General features: G+C 42.8%; 2 protein-coding genes across 2 annotated transcripts; one reads left to right on the top strand and one right to left on the bottom strand.

The window, feature by feature from the left end:
* Positions 1 to 6: 6 nt before the first annotated feature.
* extl2 (exostosin-like glycosyltransferase 2) lies at positions 7 to 7,792 on the top strand. The gene is made up of 6 exons (XM_041895612.2): positions 7 to 118; positions 710 to 1,173; positions 1,666 to 1,736; positions 1,987 to 2,102; positions 5,988 to 6,444; positions 6,717 to 7,792. Exons 1-5 carry the CDS (start codon positions 72 to 74, stop codon positions 6,385 to 6,387), a joined length of 1,098 nt encoding a protein of 365 aa, XP_041751546.1. The 5' UTR covers positions 7 to 71; the 3' UTR covers positions 6,388 to 6,444; positions 6,717 to 7,792.
* A 2,578-nt stretch (positions 7,793 to 10,370) lies between these two features.
* On the bottom strand, positions 10,371 to 22,591 carry vcam1a (vascular cell adhesion molecule 1a). Its single transcript, XM_041896914.2, has 7 exons — positions 22,151 to 22,591; positions 21,772 to 22,053; positions 20,925 to 21,218; positions 18,623 to 18,883; positions 17,958 to 18,290; positions 14,615 to 14,875; positions 10,371 to 11,479 (listed from the first exon to the last, which is right to left on the bottom strand). Exons 1-7 carry the CDS (start codon positions 22,191 to 22,193, stop codon positions 11,343 to 11,345), a joined length of 1,611 nt encoding a protein of 536 aa, XP_041752848.1. The 5' UTR covers positions 22,194 to 22,591; the 3' UTR covers positions 10,371 to 11,342.
* Between the last annotated feature and the right edge of the window lie 208 nt (positions 22,592 to 22,799).

Below are 22,799 nucleotides of genomic sequence, written 5' to 3'. Positions count from 1 at the left end.
GTCTACGTTGCGTCTGCGTAAATCAACAGAACTCTGTGTGGAATGGGAAAAGAGGGTGGAAACTAAAGTAGATGAATGAATTGTTCTGGAATGCGCGTTATAAGGATACAACAATGAGGTAGGTAGCCTAGTGTTTTTCTCACTGTTGTATTGTTAAGTGGCCTAGGCTGTTGCAGGACGAGGTTTGTAACTCATTTTCATTAGGCTACTTTAAAAGTCACTAACGCCATTAAAGTACAGTTTGATAAAGTTAACTTTTTGATGATGCCATAGCCTAATAGGCCCAATCAAATAAATTATCCATATGCGCGCGCGCAACATGTTGTCGTCGATTATTATCATGGAGGGTGTTGTGATGGTGATGTCGGGGGATACAATGTATGCAGTTGACAAATATTCCATATTTTTAGAAGGCCTATTTTGTGAAATAGTTTCTTAGTCCCCAAGCCTATTCTGTAAAATATGGCTCCTTAAATCGACCCCTTGCTCCTGCACCCTAAACACGGAAGATCTGTGATCTGTGTGGATTACACAAGAAATGTGCATTAGCAATATGGCGCAAATTCCACCTGACCTATTACAGATTTCCATATTGTTTATGCCCATCTAATCCGCTCAGCTCTCCACAAGTGTATAAGGTTTATGGGCTAGGGGTTGATTTGGGAATCAGTATATGTCCACATTTTGATCTTCTTTCTCCTGAGTGCAGAGTCCTTCTCCGTGGCTGCAAAGGTCTTCGGCGGTCCTATCTCGTGGCACCCATACTACTCCTTCTCCTGGTCGGTGCTGCCTTGACTGCCCTCCTCCCTTCCATCGAGGACCGTGGCAATGTCGGCGCCATGGGAGCCCTTCGCCGTAGAGCCACCGCCGGCAGCAATGCCAACGCCATTCCCAGGCACCAAATGGAAGAGCAGGCAGAGCAGGACGCCACCGCCTTTACCATAGTCATACAGACGTACAACCGCACCGACGTGCTCCTGAAACTGCTCAACCATTACCAGGCGGTACCACACCTGCGGCGGGTCATCATCGTGTGGAACAACATTGGGGAGCGGACCCCCCAAGAGCTCTGGGACGCCCTGGGGCCCCACCCCATCCCCGTGGTGTTCAAAGAGCAGCGCGTCAACCGCATGCGCAACCGACTTCAGCCGTTTGCCGAGATCGATACCGACGGTGAGGTGTGAGTGAGTGAATAAGAGGGTGAGACAGAGAGACAGAGATGGCGTTAAGGTGGCTTTCCAAAGTGTCTACCTCACTTAGCCATTCATCCGAGATAGATACCGACGGTGAGGTGTGAGTGTGGAAGAAAGACACAGACAGACAGACCAGTGGAGGCTGCTGAGAGAAGGACCGCTCATAATAATGGCTGCAATGGAGTCAATGGAATGGTATCAAACACATCAAAGATGTGGTTTCCATGTGGTTGATGCCATTCCATTGACTCCATTCCAGCCATTATGATGAGCCGTCCTCCCCTCAGCAGCCTCCACTGTGACACAGACTGACTGACTGACAGACACTCTCCTCATCTCCTTTGGACAGTCGGCTATACAGGCACAACAACGCTGTTTTAGGAAGTATTTAATCATCTAATGGTAATACTCTGTGTTTAGGAAGTATTTAATCATCTAATGGTAATACTCTGTGTTCAACTTCTCTCCTCAGCTGTGTTGATGTTGGACGATGACACGTTGGTCAGCGTTCCAGATATCAGTTTTGCCTTCTCTGTGTGGAAGGTATGTACTTCCAACAATACACTGTATAGAAGATATCAGTAATCAGGGGATGCGTTCAGGATGGTGCAGCATACCGAACGTTACAGATAGAAATGCCCATAAAGAGCTGGCAGGTCCTTCGGCGTCTAAAACATGTCACACTAACATTGATCCGTCAGGGAGATGATTGGCCATTCTACATAATAGCCTATTACTGCATTACTATTGGAATGTTCCTCAATGTAGTCCCCTACTCTCATCCTCTCAACAGCAATTCCCAGATCAGATAGTTGGATTCGTGCCCCGTAAACATGTTACCACGGTGACGGGGGTCTACAGCTACGGCAGCTTTGAACTCCAGGACCCAGAGATGGGAGGAGGTGACAGGTACAGTGCCCTCAGAAAGTATTCACACCCCTTGACTTTTTCCCCACATTTTGTTGTGTTACAGCCTGAATTTAAAATGGATTAAATTGAGATGTTGTGTCACTGGCCTACACACAATATCCCATAATGTCAAAGTGGAATTATGTTTTTAGAGTTTTTTTACGAATTAATTAAAAACGAAAAGCTGAAATGTTTTGAGTCAATAAGTATTCAACCCCTTTGTTATGGCAAGCCTAAATAAATTCAGGAGTAAAAATGTGCTTAACAAGCCACATCATAACTTGCATAGACTCACTCTGTGTTCAGTAATAGTGTTTAACATTATTTTTTAAATCAATCAAATGTATTTATAAAGGCCATTTTACATCAGCAGATGTCACAAAGTGCTATACAGAAACCCAGCCTAAAACCCCAAACAGCAAGCAATGCAGATGTAGAAGCACGGTGGCTAGGAAAAACTCCCTAGAAAGGCAGGAACCTAGGAAGAAACCTAGAGAGAAGCCAGGCTCTGAGGGGTGGCCAGTACTCTTCTGGCTGTGCCGGGTGGAGATTGTAAGAGTACATGGCAATTTAAGGCCAGATTGTTCTTCAATATGATCAAACATTCATAGATGACCAGCAGGGTCAAATAATAATCACAGTGGTTGTGGAGGGTGCAACAGGTCAGTACCTCAGGAGTAAATGTCAGTTGGCTTTTCATAGCCGAGCATTCAGAGGTTGAGACAGCAGGTGCGGAAGAGAGAGAGAGTCGAAAACAGCAGGTCCGGGACAAGGTAGCACGTCAGGTGAACAGGTCAGGGTTCCCTAGCCGCAGGCAGAACAGTTGAAACTGGAGCAGCAACACGACCAGGTGGACTGGAGACAGCAAGGAGTCATGCCAGGTAGTCCTGATCCTAGGTCTCAGGTCCTCCGGGAGGGGAGTGAGAGAGAGAGAATTAGCGGGAGCATACTTAAATTCACACAGGACACTAGAATTACACCAGATATAACAGACTGACCCTAGCCCCCCGGCACATAGACTATTGCAGCATAGATACTGGAGGCTGAGACGGGTGTATCGGGGGGCACTGTGGCCCCGTCCGACAATACCCCCACCCACGGCCAACCAGGCAGGATATAACCTTACCCACTTTGCCAAAGCACAGCCCCCACACCACTAGAGGGATATCAACAGACCACCAAATTACTACCCTGAGACAAGGCTGAGTACAGCCCACGAAGATCTCCTCCACTGCACGAGCCTGAGAGGGCGCAAAACCGGACAGGAAGAACACGTCTGTGACTCAACCCACTCAAGTGACGCGCCCCTCCTAGGGACAGCATGGAAGAGCACTAGTAAGCCAGTGACTCAGCCCCCGTAATAGGGTCAGAGGCAGAGAATCCCAGTGGAGAGAGGGGAGCCAGCCAGGCAGAGACAGCAAGGGTGGTTCGTCGCTCCAGTGCCTTGCCGTTCACCTTCGCACCCCTGGGCCAGACTACACTCAATCATAGGACCTACTGAAGAGAGGTAAAGACTTAAAGGTTGAGACCGAGTCTGCGTCTCTCACATGCATAGGCAGACCATTCCATAAAAATTGAGCTCTATAGGAGAAAGCCCTGCCTCCTGCTGTTTGCTTAGAAGTTCTAGGGACAATAAGGAGTCCTGCGTCTTGTAACCGTAGTGTACGTGTAGGTATGTACGGCAGGACCAAATCGTAGAGATAGGTAGGAGCAAGCCCATGTAATGCTTTGTAGGTTAGCAGTAAAACCTTGAAATCAGCCCTAGCCTTAACAGGAAGCCAATGTAGAGAGACTAGCACCGGAGTAGTATGATCACATTTTTTGGTTCTAGTCAGGATTCTAGAAGCCATGTTTAGCACTAACTTAAGTTTATTCAGTGCTTTATCCGGGTAGCCGGAGAGTAGAGCATTGCAGTAGTCTAATCTAGAAGTGACAAAAGCATGGATTAGCTCTTCTGGATCATTTTTGGACAAAACATTTCTGATTTTTGCAATGTTACGAAGATGGAAAAAGGCTGTCCTTGAAATATTCTTGATATGTTTGTCAAAAGAGAGATCAGGGTCCAGAGTAACGCCGAGGTCCTTCACAGTTTTATTTGAGACGACTGAACAGCCATCAAGATGAATTGTCAGATCCAACAGCAGATCTCTTTGTTTCTTGGGACCTAGAACTAGCATCTCTGTTTTGTCCAAGTTTAAAAGTAAAATGTACCCCACACATACAATTATCTGTAAGGTTCCTCAGTCGAGCAGTGAATTTTAAACACAGATTACATTTACATTTTACATTTTAGTCATTTAGCAGACGCTCTTATCCAGAGCGACTTACAGGAGCAATTAGGGTTAAGTGCCTTGCTCAAGGGCACATTAACGTCATTTAGCAGACGCTCTTAGCCAGAGCGACTCACAAATTGGTGCGTTCACCCTATAGCCAGTGGGATAACCACTTTACAATTTGGGGGGGGTTAGAAGGATTACTTTATCCTATCCCAGGTATTCCTTAAAGAGGTGGGGTTTCAAATGTCTCCGGAAGGTGGTGAGTGACTCCGCTGTCCTGGCGTCGTGAGGGAGCTTGTTCCACCATTGGGGTGCCAGAGCAGCGAACAGTTTTGAGCTCTATAGGAGCTCAAATAGATTCAACCACAAAGACCAGGGAGGTTTTCCAATGCCTCGCAAAGAATGGCACCTATCTATTGGTAGATGGGTAAAAAAAAAAGCAGACATTGAATATCCCTTTTGAGCATGGTGAAGTTATTCATTACACTTTGGATGTTGTATCAATACACCCAGTCACTACAAAGATATAGGCCTTCTTCCTAACAGTTGCCAGAGAGGAAGGAAACCGCTCAGGGATTTCACCAATGGTGACTTTAAAACAGTTACATAGTTTCATGGCTGTGATGGGAGAAAACTGAGGATGGATCAACAACATTGTAGTTACACCACAATACTAACCTAAATGACAGAGTGAAAAGAAGGAAGCCTGTACAGAATAAAATATTCTAAAACATGCATCCTGTTTGCAACAAGGCACTAAAGTAATGCCAAAAATGTGACTAAGAAATGAACTTTATGTCCTGAATACACAGTGTTATGTTTGGGGCAAATCCAACACAACACATCACTGAGTACCATTCCATATTTTCAAGCATGGTGGTGGCTGCATCATATTATGGGTATGCTTGTCATCGGCAAGGACTAGGATGTTTTTTTAGGATAAAAATAAATTTAAATAGAGCTAAGGACAGGCAAAATCCTAGAGGAGAACTTGGTTCTGTCTGCTTTCCAACAGACACTGGGAGATGCATTCATATTTCAGCAGGACATTAACCTTAAACACAAGGCCAAATCTACACTGGAGTTGGTTACCAAGACGACATTGAATGTTCCTGTGTGGCCTAGTTACAGTTTTGACTTAAATCGTCTTGAAAATCTATGGCATTGGTTGGCTAGCAATGATCAACAATCAATTTGAAAGAGCTTGAAGAATTTTGAAAAGAATAATGGGCAAATATTGTACAATCCAGGTGTGCAAAGCTCTTAGACTTATCCAGAAAGAAGCACAGCTGTAATCGCTGCCAAAGGTGATTCAGGGGTGTGAATACTTATTTATGTTTTCACTTTGGTATTATGTGGAAAAAAATCTATGTAATCCATTTTGAATTCAGGCTGTAACACCACAAAATGTGGAATACGTCAAGGGGGTGTGAATACTTTCTGAAGACACTATAACTGCAACCCTTATGGGGTATAGAAATGTTTGACATATCTAGACAGAATGTCTACGTGTAGACACTGTAGCTCTAAACATGTTCATCTGTGTCTTGCACCCTGATGCATTTTTAAAACAATCAGAATGTGGGCCCTGCTTTCAACACCGCTGCAGGTACTCCATGGTGCTGATCGGCGCCGCCTTCTTCCACCGCCGCTACCTGCAGCTCTTCCAGGAGCAGCCGCCAGAGGTGCACGCCCTGGTGGACGACACGCAGAACTGCGACGACATCGCCATGAACTTTGCCGTGGCAGCGGAGCTACAGCGAGGTTCCGAGGCCATAAAAAGTAGACCCTCTGGCATCTTCGTGAAGCCCGTGGATATGCGCAACCTGGAGAGGGACGCCAGCAGCGGGTACCTAGGCATGTGGCACCGTCCCGAACACTTGCTCCAGCGCTCTTACTGCCTGAACCGGCTGGCACAGATCTACGGCGCGATGCCCCTGAGGTACTCGAACATGATGCTGTGCCAGTTTGGCTTCCCAAGCTATGCCAACCACAAGAGCAGGGGCTGACTGGCACAGGGGGGCGCGGACTGGCATTGACAGGTGGCGAACACAGCGGATATTCAGGTTGGTCAATGTACAGGTGTTGGGATGTGACAGGGTAAGGGGATGACGATTTGATTGGGTGAGGAGTTTTGGGTGGGGATACAGAGTAGATTGCAAGCCAAGGTTTATGGAATAGAATGGTTGGGTTAGTATTGTACAGCTGAAATTAAGTATGTAGGATTGTGTAACACAAAGCGTTAAAGAGGATTAACACTAAAATGTGAGGATTCTGGTTGGGTAATGGTTAGGTTTTTGGGATACCCTAAAGTAGGGTTCTCTCTGTCTTTTTGTAGGAGAGAGAAAGGATTCCTTATTATGACCTCATCAGGACTAGATCTCTGAGATGTTACCTCCAGGACCAAACACCGACAACACGGCAGATGGTCCAACAAGCGGTGCCTTACTAAAGATGGACTCTTTACTTTAACCTGCTCTGACAATCTGACAGACAAGATGTCAGTATTAAACCAGAGGACTTTTGCTGTTGCCAAAATCACAGGATATTACATGGCACTGTATAGACTTTAGTTAGTGCAATTGCTTTTACCGCCAGCAGATGTAAGCATTGCAATATGCACATTTGCACAGGGCATGAACAGTACTGTAACTGTTCAAAAGTCTAATTGGACTTTTGCCTTACTTTGTGTCTGTACTTAACTTGTCAGGGATTCAGATGTGTATATGATGAATGATTAAATGTGATGAGACACACACACAGGTGCTCATACAATCGCAGACAACTGAGAATATTCCTTTGATTCTGAATATTCCTTTGATTGTTTGAAGGTCAAGTGAACATTTTAAATCTACTGGTGTTAAACATTATTACAATGTCAGGACTTGAATAATGGATGCTCTCTGCTCTTGCTCGGCTGAAACTTTGCAGTGTTAAACGGTACTTACTGGAATTATGTGAATATTGCGCTGACTTTGCTCTGGTGGAAACTGGTGCTGTTTCTGGCGACTGCCTCCCTGACATGACTGTTTCAGGGTGAATATCTACAGGACTTGTAGCAAGTATCTTCTCCTTTACCATTTCTGTTGCCTTCGAGCCTGAAATTGTGATGCATTGAAAAAGGCTGTCCCTCCAAACTGTTAGTCTTTCTATCAGATTTCATATCATCTGCCTTTAAAATGGTTTGTCTGCCAAAAATCTACTATGGTGTATCTCAACGATGCATCATTTTGCCGTTTGTTTCTTTTCTACATGACATGTAGATCACTGGAACATTTATTCTCTCATTGATTTTGTTTTTGTTGTTTTGTTATGATTTTGGCTGTTTGTTGTTAGAGCTATGTTGCAAATCATTAGTTTGGGTTGGGTTCTTTGAGGTTGATGTGCTGTGCAACAATTAAAGGCTTTAATATACATTTTGTAATCTTTTTTTTTTATGTTATAAAAATAAGAAGGTTTACGTCAGCATATGGACTATTCTGTTAGACAAGCAGCTGGTCCCTTCAGGGCTGGCTATCTGAACATTCTCTTTACATGGCACTATTTTGAACAGGCCAGGCTGTGATTCTGATTGGATAGTGGACAGCATATGGACTATTCTGTTAGACAAGCAGCTGGTCCCTTCAGGGCTGGCTATCTGAACATTCTCTTTACATGGCACTATTTTGAACAGGCCAGGCTGTGATTCTGATTGGATAGTGGTCTAATGGCTCCCAGGAGGAATAATCAAAACGAAACGCTGGTTTAGTTCTGGAAATCCCCAGGCCTAAATGGACCATTTTAGTTCAGTCTTTTTTTATATTTGTAATCATCCTTTCATCTCTGGGTTGAGGCACGTATGAGGAAACTGGACTCCGGTCAATTGGAAGTGGGTTTGTTATGTTTCAGCTCCAAAGTCCAACTAGCCCCTTCCTGTTCCAGTCCTTTTTTGTTATTACTGGGTGCCTGAAGAATACGACCGATATTCATCGACCACATTGCATGGTTTACAAAATAGTGTTTGTATTGGCGGGGAATATGTTCACATTTTCAGGAGGAACTTGCATCAAACAAAAAGGAAGAATGTTTTTGTTTGAACAGTTACCCAGTTGAGTGCCAGTGCCTGGATTAGAAGACCTCACTCACCGGTTGGTTTATGACCAGGCTGATTCTATCCAGTAGAGGAAATGCTAAACACACAATCACCCTGACACACACACACACACAAACACATCCTGACACACAGATCTACTAGTCACAGCAAAGATATCTGATGACTTCTGACAGGAGCGCATTCGGGAAAGTATTTAGACCCCTTGACCTTTTCCACATTTTGTTATGTTACAGCCTTATTCTAAAATTGATTAAATTAAACAAAATTCCTCATCAATCTACACACAATAACCCATAATGACGAAGTGAAAACTGGTTTTTAGATTTCTTTGCAAATTTATTAAAAGGAAAAAACAAATACCTTATTTACATACAGTTGAAGTCAGAAGTTTACATACACTTAGGTTGGAGTCATTAAAACTTGTTTTTCAACCACTCCACAAATTTCTTGTTAACAAACTATAGTTTTGGCAAGTCGGTTAGGACATGTACTTTGCATGACACAAGTAATTTTTCCAACAATTGTTTACAGACAGATTATTTCACTTATAATTCACTGTATCACAATTCCAGTGGGTCAGAAGTTTACATACACTAAGTTGACTGTGCCTTTAAACAGCTTGGAAAATTCCAGAAAATGATGTCATGGCTTTAGAAACTTCTGATAGGCTAATTGACATCATTTGAGTCAATTGGAGGTGTACCTGTGGATGTATTTCAAGGCCTACCTTCAAACTCAGTGCCTCTTTGCTTGACATCATGGGAAAATCAAAAGAAATCAGCCAAGACCTCAGAAAAAAAGTGGTAGACCTCCACAAGTCTGGTTCATCCTTGGGAGCAATTTCCAAACGCCTGAAGGTACCACGTTAATCTGTACAAACAATAGTACGCAAGTATAAACACCATGGGACCACGTAGCCGTCATATCGCTCAGGAAGGAGACGCGTTCTGTCTCCTAGAGATGAATGTACTTTGGTGCGAAAAGTGCAAATCAATCCCAGAACAACAGCAAAGGACCTTGTGAAGATGCTGGAGAAAACAGGTACAAAAGTATTTATATCCACAGTAAAACGAGTCCTATATCAACATAACCTGAAAGGCCGCTCAGCAAGGAAGAAGCCACTGCTCCAAAACCGCCATAAAAAAGCCAGACTACGGTTTGCAACTGCACATGGGGTCAAAGATCGTACTTTTTGGAGAAATGTCCTCTGGTCTGATGAAACAAAAATAGAACTGTTTGGCCATAATGACCATCATTACGTTTGGAGGAAAAAGGGGGGTGCTTGCAAGCCGAAGAACACCATCCCAACCGTGAAGCATGGGGGTGGCAGCATCATGCTGTGGGGGTGCTTTGCTGCAGGAAGGACTGGTGCACTTCACAAAATAGATGGCATCATGAGGGGCCATCTTGCCACCCAGGACCTCTATACCAGGCGGTGTCAGAGGAAGGCTCTAAAAATGGTCAAAGACTCCAGCCACCCTAGTCATAGACTGTTCTCTCTGCTACCGCACGGCAAGTGGTACCGGAGCGCCAAGTCTTGGTCCAAAAGGCTTCTTAACAGCTTCTACCCCCAAGCCATAAGACTCCTGAACAGCTAATCATGGCTACCTGGACTATTTGCATTGTTCCCCCTCTTTTACGCTGCTGCTACTCTGTTTATTATTTATGCATAGTCACTTTAACTCTACCCACATGTACATATTACCTCAATTACCATGACTAACCGGTGCCCCCGCACATTGACTCTGTACCGGTACCCCCTGTATATAGCCTCCCTACTGTTATTTTATTTTACTGCTGCTCTTTAATTATTTTCTATTTTCTACTTAACACTTTTTTGTATTTTCTTTAAAAATTGCATTGTTGGTTAAGGGCTTGTAAGTAAGCATTTCACTGTAAGGTGTACACCTGTTGTATTTGGCGCATGTGGCAAATAAGATTTGATTTGGAAAAAAAAAAAAAAATGGAAGATTAGTCTCACACTTCCCAGAAGAGTTGGCAGACCATGAGAGTGTATTTGAGTCCCATTGTTTCTGAGATGGTTTCTTTGATGTGGAGTGACCATATCCTCAGTCAGGTCTATTTTGTCTTCGTGTGCTCTGTTGTTTTGCTGTTTGGCAGAATGACACTTTTCATTGCTCCTTCCCCGTTCTCCAACTCTTATCTAAATCACTGTGAGTGTCTTTTCAAACAAACCTTTCATTGTCATCTTTATTAAAATAAATCTGTACAAAACATATTGATTCATCATTACTGATTCACATAAAAAACATTACATAATACTCTGGACCCCCTCATCAGAACTTAAACAAATCAGTATGTGCAGCAATAATATAAACTCCAGTGAAAGAGCTGCAGAGACACAATGCCCCGAGCTGGTGGTTGACTAATAAAGTATTATCAGATGATATAAGTCATAATCTGTGGAATCATCAGTTATGTTCATGGCTTTGTACATCCGCCAGTAGAGAATACACATAAACAAATCACATGGGTCTCGATACAATCCGTATCGCGGAAGTTCATCGCTATAGTGCGATTTAAATTTAAAGGCAATGTTCCCGCGTTCGCGGAGACTGCATTCACGGTAAACGCTGCATATGTCGGCTCAATCGTAAAAAACCTTAACATTTCAATCGCGCTATAGCGCTGAACTTCAACGAAACAGATTTAATCTAGACCATGATTTCAGTGCGTGTGTTTGAGCTTCACTTGACCAATAGCTGCCAGGAATACAGTCTCTCACTGCCGAAAGCACAGCTCTGTCTGCCTCTCAGAGGAAAACACCCCCTCTGCTAGAAGTGGATGTTCCAGTGCTCAATTGCAAACTGAGGGTGAGACCATCTTTCTTCCCTCCACGGGGGGGGGGGTCTAAACTGTCCTTGCAAGTTCATATGAACTTGTCTTGCTTGCTCTCCTCAGGAACTGTATCATAATCATTGCCGCGGTCACGATGGAAACGGAGCACACGGCAGGTATGATGACGGTCTTTGGACTGGCGGATTTATCTGGAAGGATGAGATTTAAAGTTAGCAGACTCCATATCCATTTTTCAAACATTACTCTATGTCTCAGTTCACTCTAAGTCAGTCATCTTTACATTTGAGTCTTTTAGCCGACGCTCTTATCCAGAGCGACATACAGTTAGTGCATTCATCTTAAGATAGCTGGGTGAGCATATCACAATTGTCCCTTAAAGTAGTTATCAGCAACGTCAGCAAAGTCAGAAAAAGAGAAGTGATTATTTTTGGGTTGTATGTTTGTATGTACACTGAACAAAAATATAAACGCAACATTTAAATTGTTCCATTCGCTGAAATAAAAGATCCCAGAAATGTTCCATTCGCACAAAAAGCATATTTCTCTAAAATCTTGTGCACAAATCTGTTTACATCCCTGTTAGTGAGCATTTATCCTTTGCCAATACAATCCATTCACCTGACAAGTGTGGCATATCAAGAAGATTAATAAACAGCATGATTATTACACAGGTGCACCTTGTGCTGGGGACACTCTAAAATGGGCAGTTTTGTGACACAACACAATGCCACAGAGGTTTTAAGTTTTGAGGGAGCGTTCAATTGGCATGCTGACTGCAGGGATGTCCACTAGAGCTGTTGCCAGATAATTTAATGTTCATTTCTCTACCATAAGCCGCCTCCAACGTCATTTGGAGATCTGCTCAAACGCATTAAGAATGAAAGAAATTCCACAAATTAACTTTTAAGAAGGCACACCTGTTAATTGAAATGCATTCCAGGTTACTACCTCATAAAGCTGGTTGAGAGAATGCCAAGAGTGTGCAAAGCTGTCATAAAGGCAAAGGGTGGCTTTTTGAAGAATCTCAAATATAAAATATATTTTGATTTGTTTAACACTTTTTTGGTTACTACATGATTCCATATGTGTTATTTCATAGTTTTGATGTCTTCACTATTATTCTACAATGTAGAAAATAGTAAAAATAAAGAAAAACCCTTGAATGAGTAGGTGTGTCCAAACCTTTGACAGGTACTGTATCTGTGACCAACAGATGCATATCTGTGAAATCATTAGGGCCTAATGAATTTATTTCAATTGACTGATTTCCTTATATGAACTGTAACTCAGTCAAATCTTTGAAATTGTTGTATGTTGCGTTGATATTTTTGTTCAGTGTGTAAGAGCTTGTACATGGGTACAACTTGAGGTGTGTGGTTTGTAGCGATGCCTGGGTCTTGGTGTACATTCAGATGCTTTATACAGTGGGGGAAAAAAGTATTTAGTCAGCCACCAATTGTGCAAGTTCTCCCACTTAAAAAGATGAGAGAGGCCTGTAATTTTCATCATAGGTGCACGTCAACTATGACAGACAAATTGAGAAAAAAAAATCCTGAAAATCACATTGTATGATTTTTAATGAATTTATTTGCAAATTATGGTGGAAAATAAGTATTTGGTCACCTACAAACAAGCAAGATTTCTGGCTCTCACAGACCTGTAACTTCTTCTTTAAGAGGCTCCTCTGTCCTCCACTCGTTACCTGTATTAATGGCACCTGTTTGAACTTGTTATCAGTATAAAAGACACCTGTCCACAACCTCAAACAGTCACACTCCAAACTCCACTATGGCCAAGACCAAAGAGCTGTCAAAGGACACCAGAAACAAAATTGTAGACCTGCACCAGGCTGGGAAGACTGAATCTGCAATAGGTAAGCAGCTTGGTTTGAAGAAATCAACTGTGGGAGCAATTATTAGGAAATGGAAGACATACAAGACCACTGATAATCTCCCAAGATCTCACCCCCGTGGGGTCAAAATGATCACAAGAACGGTGAGCAAAAATCCCAGAACCACACGGGGGGACCTAGTGAATGACCTGCAGAGAGCTGGGACCAAATTAACAAAGCCTACCATCAGTAACACACTACGCCGCCAGGGACTCAAATCCTGCAGTGCCAGACGTGTCCCCCTGCTTAAGCCAGTACATGTCCAGGCCCGTCTGAAGTTTGCTAGAGTGCATTTGGATGATCCAGAAGAGGATTGGGAGAATGTCATATGGTCAGATGAAACCAAAATATAACTTTTTGGTAAAAACTCAACTCGTCGTGTTTGGAGGACAAAGAATGCTGAGTTGCATCCAAAGAACACCATACCTACTGTGAAGCATGGGGGTGGAAACATCATGCTTTGGGGCTGTTTTTCTTCAAAGGGACCAGGATGACTGATCCGTGTAAAGGAAAGAATGAATGGGGCCATGTATCGTGAGATTTTGAGTGAAAACCTCCTTCCATCAGCAAGGGCATTGAAGATGAAACGTGGCTGGGTCTTTCAGCATGACAATGATCCCAAACACACCGCCCGGGCAACGAAGGAGTGGCTTCGTAAGAAGCATTTCAAGGTCCTGGAGTGGCCTAGCCAGTCTCCAGATCTCAACCCCATAGAAAATATTTGGAGGAGTTGAAAGTCCGTGTTGCCCAGCAACAGCCCCAAAACATCACTGCTCTAGAGGAGATCTGCATGGAGGAATGGGCCAAAATACCAGCAACAGTGTGTGAAAACCTTGTGAAGACTTACAGAAAACGTTTGACCTGTGTCATTGCCAACAAAGGGTATATAACAAAGTATTGAGAAACTTTTGTTATTGACCAAATACTTATTTTCCACCATAATTTGCAAATAAATTCATTAAAAATCCTACAATGTAATTTTCTGGAATTTTTTTCTCTCATTTGTCTGTCATAGTTGACGTGTACCTATGATGAAAATTACAGGCCTCTCTCATCTTTTTAAGTGGGAGAACATCCACAATTGGTGGCTGACTAAATACTTTTTTCCCCCACTGTATGTGTATCCTAGTGGTTAGAGCATTAGGCCAATAACCGAAAGGTTGCAGGTTAAAATACCCAAGCCAATAAGGTGAAAAATCTGTCGATGTGCTCTTGAGCAAGGCACTTAACCCTAATTTGCTCCAGGGGCGCTGTACTGCTATGGCTGACCCTGTAAAACAATACATTTCACTGCACCTATCTGGTGTATGTGACAAAAAAATTGTTTTATGTGTGTGTCAATGATGCATATAAACCGTGAGTGTGTGTGTGTGTGAGAGAGAGTGTCTGTGTGCGCGCATGTTTTTGTGTGAGTATATCTCAGTGGTCTCACCCTGGATGCTGAGGCTGAAGCTGAGGCTCTGGTGTCCCACTACATTGGTGACGTTGAGCAGGTAGAGCCCTGCATGCTCCGGGCCCAGGTGGACCAGGTGGAAGGTCCCGTCGGAGGAGTGCAGCTCCACCCCGTCCCGCAGCCTCATCAGGGTGGCCAAGGGGGCGGGGACCCCCACAGCCTGGCTCCAGATGGTCACATTCTGCCCCTCCTCAAACTCAGCAGACGGGAACACCTCCACAGACAGGTTTGTGGGCGGTGCTTCATGGGAGAAAGAAAAGTAGAAAATTGAAATGAAGGATTGTCGTTTGTTTCCTATAGAAACAATATATACACATAGCCTCTGGGTTGGAAAGGGAAAGGGGGATATCTAGTCAGTTGTACAACTGAATGCATTCAACAGAAAATGTGTCTTCCGCATTTAACCCAACCTCTCTGAATCAGATTTGGCACGTGATGTCGTAATAACGTCATATTCTAGTTGGAAACTGATTATATGGTTGAAAAGACGTCATATAACATTACAACCAGTTGAAGACGTCATATTCTAGTTGGAAACTGATTATATGGTTGAAAAGACGTCATATAACATTACAACCAGTTGAAGACGTCATATTCTAGTTGTTATCTGGTCAAATAACCAGAATATAACTGTTTTCCTAATAGCACTGACTTTGCTGATAACTTTTTTATTGAGAAAAAATGTGCATACTATGGCTGTGATATGTGGTTGTCTCACCTAGCTACAATGCATTCGGAAAGTATTTAGACCCATTGACTTTGTCCACATTTTGTTCGGTTTCAGCCTTATTCTAAAATTTATGAAATAGTTTTTTCCCCTCATCAATCTACACACAATACCCCATAATGACCAAGCAAAAACGGTTTTTTTCAAATTTGACATTTACATAAGTATTCAGACCCTTTACTCAGTACTTTGTTGAAGCACCTTTGGCAGCGATTACAGCCTTGAGTCTTCTTGGGTATGACGCCACAAGCTAGGCACACCTGTATTTAGGGAGTTTCTCCCATTCTTCTGTGCAGATCCTCTCAAGTTCTGTCAGGTTGAATGGGGAGCGTTGCTGCACAGCTATTTTCAGGTCTCTCCCAAGATGTTCGATTGGGTTCAAGACCGGGCTCTGGCTGGGCCACTCAACGACATACAGAGACTTGTCCTGAAGCCACTCCTGCGTTATCTTGGCTGTGTGCTAAGGGTCGTTGTCCTGTTGAAGGTGAACCTAAGCCCCAGTCTGAGGTCCTGAGAGCTCTGGAGCAAGTTTTCATCAAGGATCTCTCTGTACTTTGCTCTGTTCATCTTTGCCTCGATCCTGACTAGTGTCCCAGTCCCTGCCGTTGAAAAACATCCCCATAGCATGATCCGTAGGGATGATGCCAGGTTTCCTCAAGACGAGACGCTTGGCATTCAGGCAAAAGAGTTCAATCTTGGTTTCATCAGATCAGAGAATCTTGTTTCTCATGATCTGAGAGTCTTTAGGTGCCTTTTGGCAAACTCCAAGCAGGCTGTCATGTGCCTTTTTACTGGACAAAAGTTTTAGAACACCTACTCATTCAAGGGTTTTTCTTTATTTTTTACAATTTTCTACATTGTAGAATAATAGTGAAGACATCAAAACTATGAAATAACACATATGGAATCATGTAGTAACCAAAAAAGTGTTAAACAAATCAAAATATATTTGAGATTCTTCAAATAGCCACCCTTTGCCTTGATGACAGCTTTGCACACTCTTGGCATTCTCTCAACCAGCTTCACCTGGAATGCTTTTCCAACAGTCTTGAAGGAGTTCCCACATATGCTGAGCACTTGTTGAATGCTCTTCCCCTGCGGTCCGACTCATACCAAACCATCTCAATTTGGTTGAGGTCGGGGGATTGTGGAGGCCAGGTCATCTGATGCAGCACTCTATCACTCTCCTTCTTGGTAAAATAGCCCTTACACAGCCTGGAGGTGTGTTGGGTCATTGTTCTGTTGAAAAACAAATGATAGTCCCACTAAGCCCAAACCAGATGGATGGCGTATCGCTGCAGAATGCTGTGGTAGCCATGCTGGTTAAGTGTGCCTTGAATTCTAAATAATTCAGAGTCACCAGCAAAGCACCCCCATGCCATAACACCTCCTCCTCCATCCTTTACGGTGGGAAATACACATGCGGAGATCATCCGTTCACCCACACCGCGTCTCACAAAGACACGCCGGTTGGAACCAAAAATCTCCAATTTGGACTCCAGACCAAAGGACACATTTCCACCGGTCTAATGTCCATTGCTCGTGTTTCTTGGCCCAAGCAAGTCTCTTTTTCTTATTGGTGTCCATTAGTAGTGGTTTCTTTGCAGCAATTCGACCATGAAGGCCTGATTCACACAGTCTCCTCTGAAGAGTTGATGTGTCTGTTACTTGAACTCTGAAGCATTTATTTGGGCTGCAATTTCTGAGGCTGGTAACTCTAATGAACTTATCCTCAGCAGCAGAGGTAACTCTGGGTCTTCCTTTCCTGTGGCGGTCCTCATGAGAGCCAGTTTCATCATAGCACTTGATGGTTCTTGCGACTGCACTTGAAGAAACTTTCAAAGTTCTTGAAATGTTCCGTATTGACTGACCTTCATGTCTTAAAGTAATGATGGATTGTAGTTTCTCTTTGCTTAGTTGAGCAGTTCTTGCCATAATATGGACTTGTTCTTTTACCAAATAGGGCTATCTTCTGTATACCCCCCTACCTTGTCACAACACAACTGAATGGCTCAAACGCATTAAAGAAATACATTCCACAAATTACCTTTTAAGAAGGCACACCTGTTAATTGAAATGCATTCCAGGTGACTACCTCATGAAGCTGGTTGAGAGAATGCCAAGAGTGTGCAAAGCTGTCATCAAAGAAAGGGTGGCTATTTGAAGAATCTCAAATATTAAATATATTTTGGTTTGTTTAACACTTGTTTCGGTACTACATGATTCCATATGTGTTATTTCATAGTTTTGATGTCTTCACTATTATTCTACAATGTAGAAAATAGTAAAAATAAAGAAAAACCCTTGAATGAGTAGGTGTTCTAAAACTTTGGACCGGTAGTGTACCTATGACATTATATTAAACAAACCCTTAGTTTTAGGCAAACACTGTATTATGTTTCTCATGGGTGTGCTCCTTTTTGTCCAACGAGGTAATTCCTGGACAATATTTCTGTCCATTTAGGGGACTCTTTTTGGCTCGAGAACACCCCAGAGGCAAAATATTTCTATAGCCTCTTTAACTTGTACCACAATTGTATTTAAAACATTGTCTAATGAGAATGATTGAACAACTCTTGACAGAAATGTACTTACATTGAACTGTCATTGATGCAACAATCTTACTGGTTCTCTGGTTCTCTGTATAAAGCTCATCTCTGACTGTGACGTTGATGGAAGATGTCTGTTTCCCATAGGGATTGGTAGCCTGACATTCGTACAGTCCCGAGTCTCTAGCTGTCAGCAATTGGACAGTGATGGAGGTGTGGCCCTGGTTGGACTGTAGCTCCGCCCCCTGACTGCCGGTCACCTGGCGTAGTGCCACACGCCCCTGCGGCCCGCTCTCTGATTGGCAGGTAATGGTCACACTGTCCCCCGCTTTCAGCTCACCAGATGGGCTCAGATAAAGAACAGGCTTCTCTGGAGGACCTGCCAGGGGCAATGAGTAACATAATCATATATATATCAAATAAGTTATTTAAATACAAAAATGTCAACATAAAATGTGAATAATAATGATAGTACACCATGTTCATGAGGTATTTCACAAAGTAAAATTAACTAGTTGATTTCCAAGGGCATCTTCATGTTTCCAAAGTTGACACAATATTAAGCACGCTTTTTTTGTCCTTATGAATTATAATCTTACTTTGTTATTATTTAGTCTTTATTTTACAGTCAGTATTTGTCAACTACAATGGGATCGCAATGGGGTATACCTTTTAAGACGACAAACCACAAGCTGATAAAGTTTGACTCACCTTGAACATTAACAGTCATGTGAGCTGTACGGTTTCCTATGACGTTGTGGGCCATGCATTCATACTCTCCACCGTGGGACCATGTCGCCTCTTCCACCAATACGGTCGCACCCTTTCCTGCCACGACTGAGTGGCCATCTTGGTCCAGTCTTCTCCACAACACTGAAGGTTCAGGGTTCCCCTCAGCACGACACGTCAGTGTAAAACTGTCTCCGATATTCACCTGAGTGTTCTCTGAGATACTGATATTTCTGGGGGAATCTACATAGGGAAAAATAATGGTTGTTAGATATACAGTACCAGTCAAAAGATTGGACACACCTACTTATTCAAGGGTTTTTCTTTATTTTTACTATTTTCTACATTGTAGAATAATAGTGAAGACATCAAAACATGAAATAACACATATGGAATCATGTAGTAACCAAAAAAGTGTTAAACAAATCTAAATATATTTTATATTTGAGATTCTTCAAATAGCCACCCTTTGCCTTGATGACAGCTTTGCACACTCTTGGCATTCTCTCAACCAGCTTCACCTGGAATGCTTTTCCAACAGTCTTGAAGGAGTTCCCACATATGCTGAGCACTTGTTGAATGCTTTTCCCCTGCGGTCCGACTCATACCAAACCATCTCAATTTGGTTGAGGTCGGGGGATTGTGGAGGCCAGGTCATCTGATGCAGCACTCTATCACTCTCCTTCTTGGTAAAATAGCCCTTACACAGCCTGGAGGTGTGTTGGTCATTGTTCTGTTGAAAAACAAATGATAGTCCCACTAAGCCCAAACCAGATGGATGGCGTATCGCTGCAGAATGCTGTGGTAGCCATGCTGGTTAAGTGTGCCTTGAATTCTAAATAATTCAGAGTCACCAGCAAAGCACCCCCATGCCATAACACCTCCTCCTCCATCCTTTACGGTGGGAAATACACATGCGGAGATCATCCGTTCACCCACACCGCGTCTCACAAAGACACGCCGGTTGGAACCAAAAATCTCCAATTTGGACTCCAGACCAAAGGACACATTTCCACCGGTCTAATGTCCATTGCTCGTGTTTCTTGGCCCAAGCAAGTCTCTTTTTCTTATTGTTTAATTTTTAATTTTAATTGGTCATTTAGCAGACGCTCTTATCCAGAGCGACTTACAGGAGCAATTTTAGGGTTAAGTGCCTTGCTCAAGGGCACATCGACAGATTTTTCACCTAGTCGGCTCGGGGATTAGAACCAGCGACCTTTCGGTTACTGGCACAACGCTCTTACCCACTAAGCTACCTGCCGCCCTTGGTGTCCATTAGTAGTGGTTTCTTTGCAGCAATTCGACCATGAAGGCCTGATTCACACAGTCTCCTCTGAAGAGTTGATGTGTCTGTTACTTGAACTCTGAAGCATTTATTTGGGCTGCAATTTCTGAGGCTGTTAACTCTAATGAACGTATCCTCTGCAGCAGAGGTAACTCTGGGTCTTCCATTCCTGTGGCGGTCCTCATGAGAGCCAGTTTCATCATAGCACTTGATGGTTCTTGCGACTGCACTTGAAGAAACTTTCAAAGTTCTTGAAATGTTCCGTATTGACTGACCTTCATGTCTTAAAGTAATGATGGATTGTAGTTTCTCTTTGCTTATTTGAGCAGTTCTTGCCATAATATGGACTTGTTCTTTTACCAAATAGGGCTATCTTCTGTATACCCCCCTACCTTGTCACAACACAACTGAATGGCTCAAACGCATTAAAGAAATACATTCCACAAATTACCTTTTAAGAAGGCACACCTGTTAATTGAAATGCATTCCAGGTGACTACCTCATGAAGCTGGTTGAGAGAATGCCAAGAGTGTGCAAAGCTGTCATCAAAGAAAGGGTGGCTATTTGAAGAATCTCAAATATTAAATATATTTTGGTTTGTTTAACACTTGTTTCGGTACTACATGATTCCATATGTGTTATTTCATAGTTTTGATGTCTTCACTATTATTCTACAATGTAGAAAATAGTAAAAATAAAGAAAAACCCTTGAATGAGTAGGTGTTCTAAAACTTTGGACCGGTAGTGTACCTATGACATTATATTAAACAAACCCTTAGTTTTAGGCAAACACTGTATTATGTTTCTCATGGGTGTGCTCCTTTTTGTCCAACGAGGTAATTCCTGGACAATATTTCTGTCCATTTAGGGGACTCTTTTTGGCTCGAGAACACCCCAGAGGCAAAATATTTATATAGCCTCTTTAACTTGTACCACAATTGTATTTAAAACATTGTCTAATGAGAATGATTGAACAACTCTTGACAGATATGTACTTACATTGAACTGTCATTGATGCGACAGTCTCTCTGGTTCTCTGGTCAATCTCAATGTCCAGCGTGGCTCTGCAGGTAACATTCTGTCCATTGTTCTGGGCTGTCGGTCTGTATTTAAACACTGAGGTGGCCGTCTGGACTTCCAGATGTTCGTCCTGTTTGAAGAGAACATCTCCCAGTAGCCACTCGATGATTAGACGGTCAGCTGGGTACACATCTGGAACTGTACAGGTGAGGTTACTCTCCTGACCCTCGGTCAGAAGGTCAGTTCTTGATATGGTGGGATCCTTTGGAAAGGCTGTCAATGACAAATCAATTGATGGTTAATAAAAATACAAAATACATTGGGTCATGGCATTCCAGTAGACAATGTTTTTTCTAGCAGTCATTTGAAATAAGACCTACAGATAGTAGCCTAAGAGAAGTTATATACAGCTACAGAGAAACTAACTTTTGTGTCCAAGTTGCATTTTAACCCACTACTCTAGCAATTCATTTAGCAATTCATTTATTTATTTAGCAATTCATTCATACATATTTTAATGAAATTATCAAGCATCATGATCTGTCATCAGTGTTTCATATTGGAATCAGTAGCGGTGCGTAAAATCCCTGGGAAGCCAAGCCAAGCCTATGTAGACTATCGACATACAGTAGCCCTGCCTAAAACACTTTAGATTCATTGCAATGTTCTTGATTTGGGAGGAACGCGAAAGTGTGTATATTAGTGGATTAATATAATATTAGAAACTTCAAAGCAATTGCGCATGGTCTGAAGAGGTTATAAGCTAATATTCATGAAGACGTTCTACTATAAAAGCCTACAATAAACAAAGATGCACACAACTTACCATAGACTTTCACCTCAGTAGACGTTTGAGCTTTTTCTCCTTTGGTTCTGCATGTGGCCTTACAGACGACCTTGTTGATGTGCCGAACTCCCACGGGGTTAAATATTTGCAGGGACACTGGCCCGTTGGTCTCCGTTTTACCGTAGAGCGGTTGGTCAAGCAATGTACCCCAGGTGAACGTAACAGCGTCGGCGCAACCACTGGCGTTGCACGTCAGCACCAGACTGTCGCCGACTCGAGCCATAGGACCCTTCGGTGTGAGGTTTACGACAAATTTCAACGCTTTAAAAGAGAGACAATAATTTGTCCAAATTAAACATATGTGACCTCATATAACATTTTAAACTACAGTATTTTAGGAAAAATATTTCGTTCTTACCTGCAGTAGGCAGCAATACTATCCAAAGCGCGAATGTAGTCATTATCTGTTTTGTTTTGAGAAATTACAGGTAGTTATTTTCTTGTAGAAACATTGAGACAAATAAGCTTCTGTCCTTTGCCCATCTTGATATTTTATACATGTAATTTTATTGGGGGGGTTTCCCATTGCAGACTCCCCTTGGAAATGGTGTCGCCTAATCCACACCCCCTGGTCTCATAGACTATAAATAACAGAGTAAACATAAATCCAGGACATGCAAATTAGTATAATATGTTACATTTGGTATGGTTAGGTGGGGGTGGATGGGTGGGCCTATAATGCGAACGTGGGGGTGGATGGGTGGGCCTATAATGCGAACGTGGGGGTGGATCGGTGGGTGTATCATGCGAATGTCTAACATCCCAAAGGTTGGGAGTTTGAATCTTATCAGAGGCAACTTTAGGTAATTAGCAACTTCTAACTACTTACTACTTATAATTAATAATAATTGGTCATTTAGCAGACGCTCTTATCCAGAGCGACTTACAGGAGCAATTAGGGTTAAGTGCCTTGCTCAAGGGCACATTGACAGATTTTTCACCTAGTGGGCTCGGGGATTAGAACCAGCGACCTTTCGGTTACTGGCACAACGCTCTTACCCACTAAG

This window comes from Coregonus clupeaformis, chromosome 14, assembly GCF_020615455.1.
Source record: "Coregonus clupeaformis isolate EN_2021a chromosome 14, ASM2061545v1, whole genome shotgun sequence".
Classification (NCBI taxonomy): domain Eukaryota; kingdom Metazoa; phylum Chordata; class Actinopteri; order Salmoniformes; family Salmonidae; genus Coregonus; species Coregonus clupeaformis.
The sequence above is the reverse complement of the archived record's forward strand: the minus strand, read 5'-3'. Positions and strand labels throughout refer to the sequence as shown.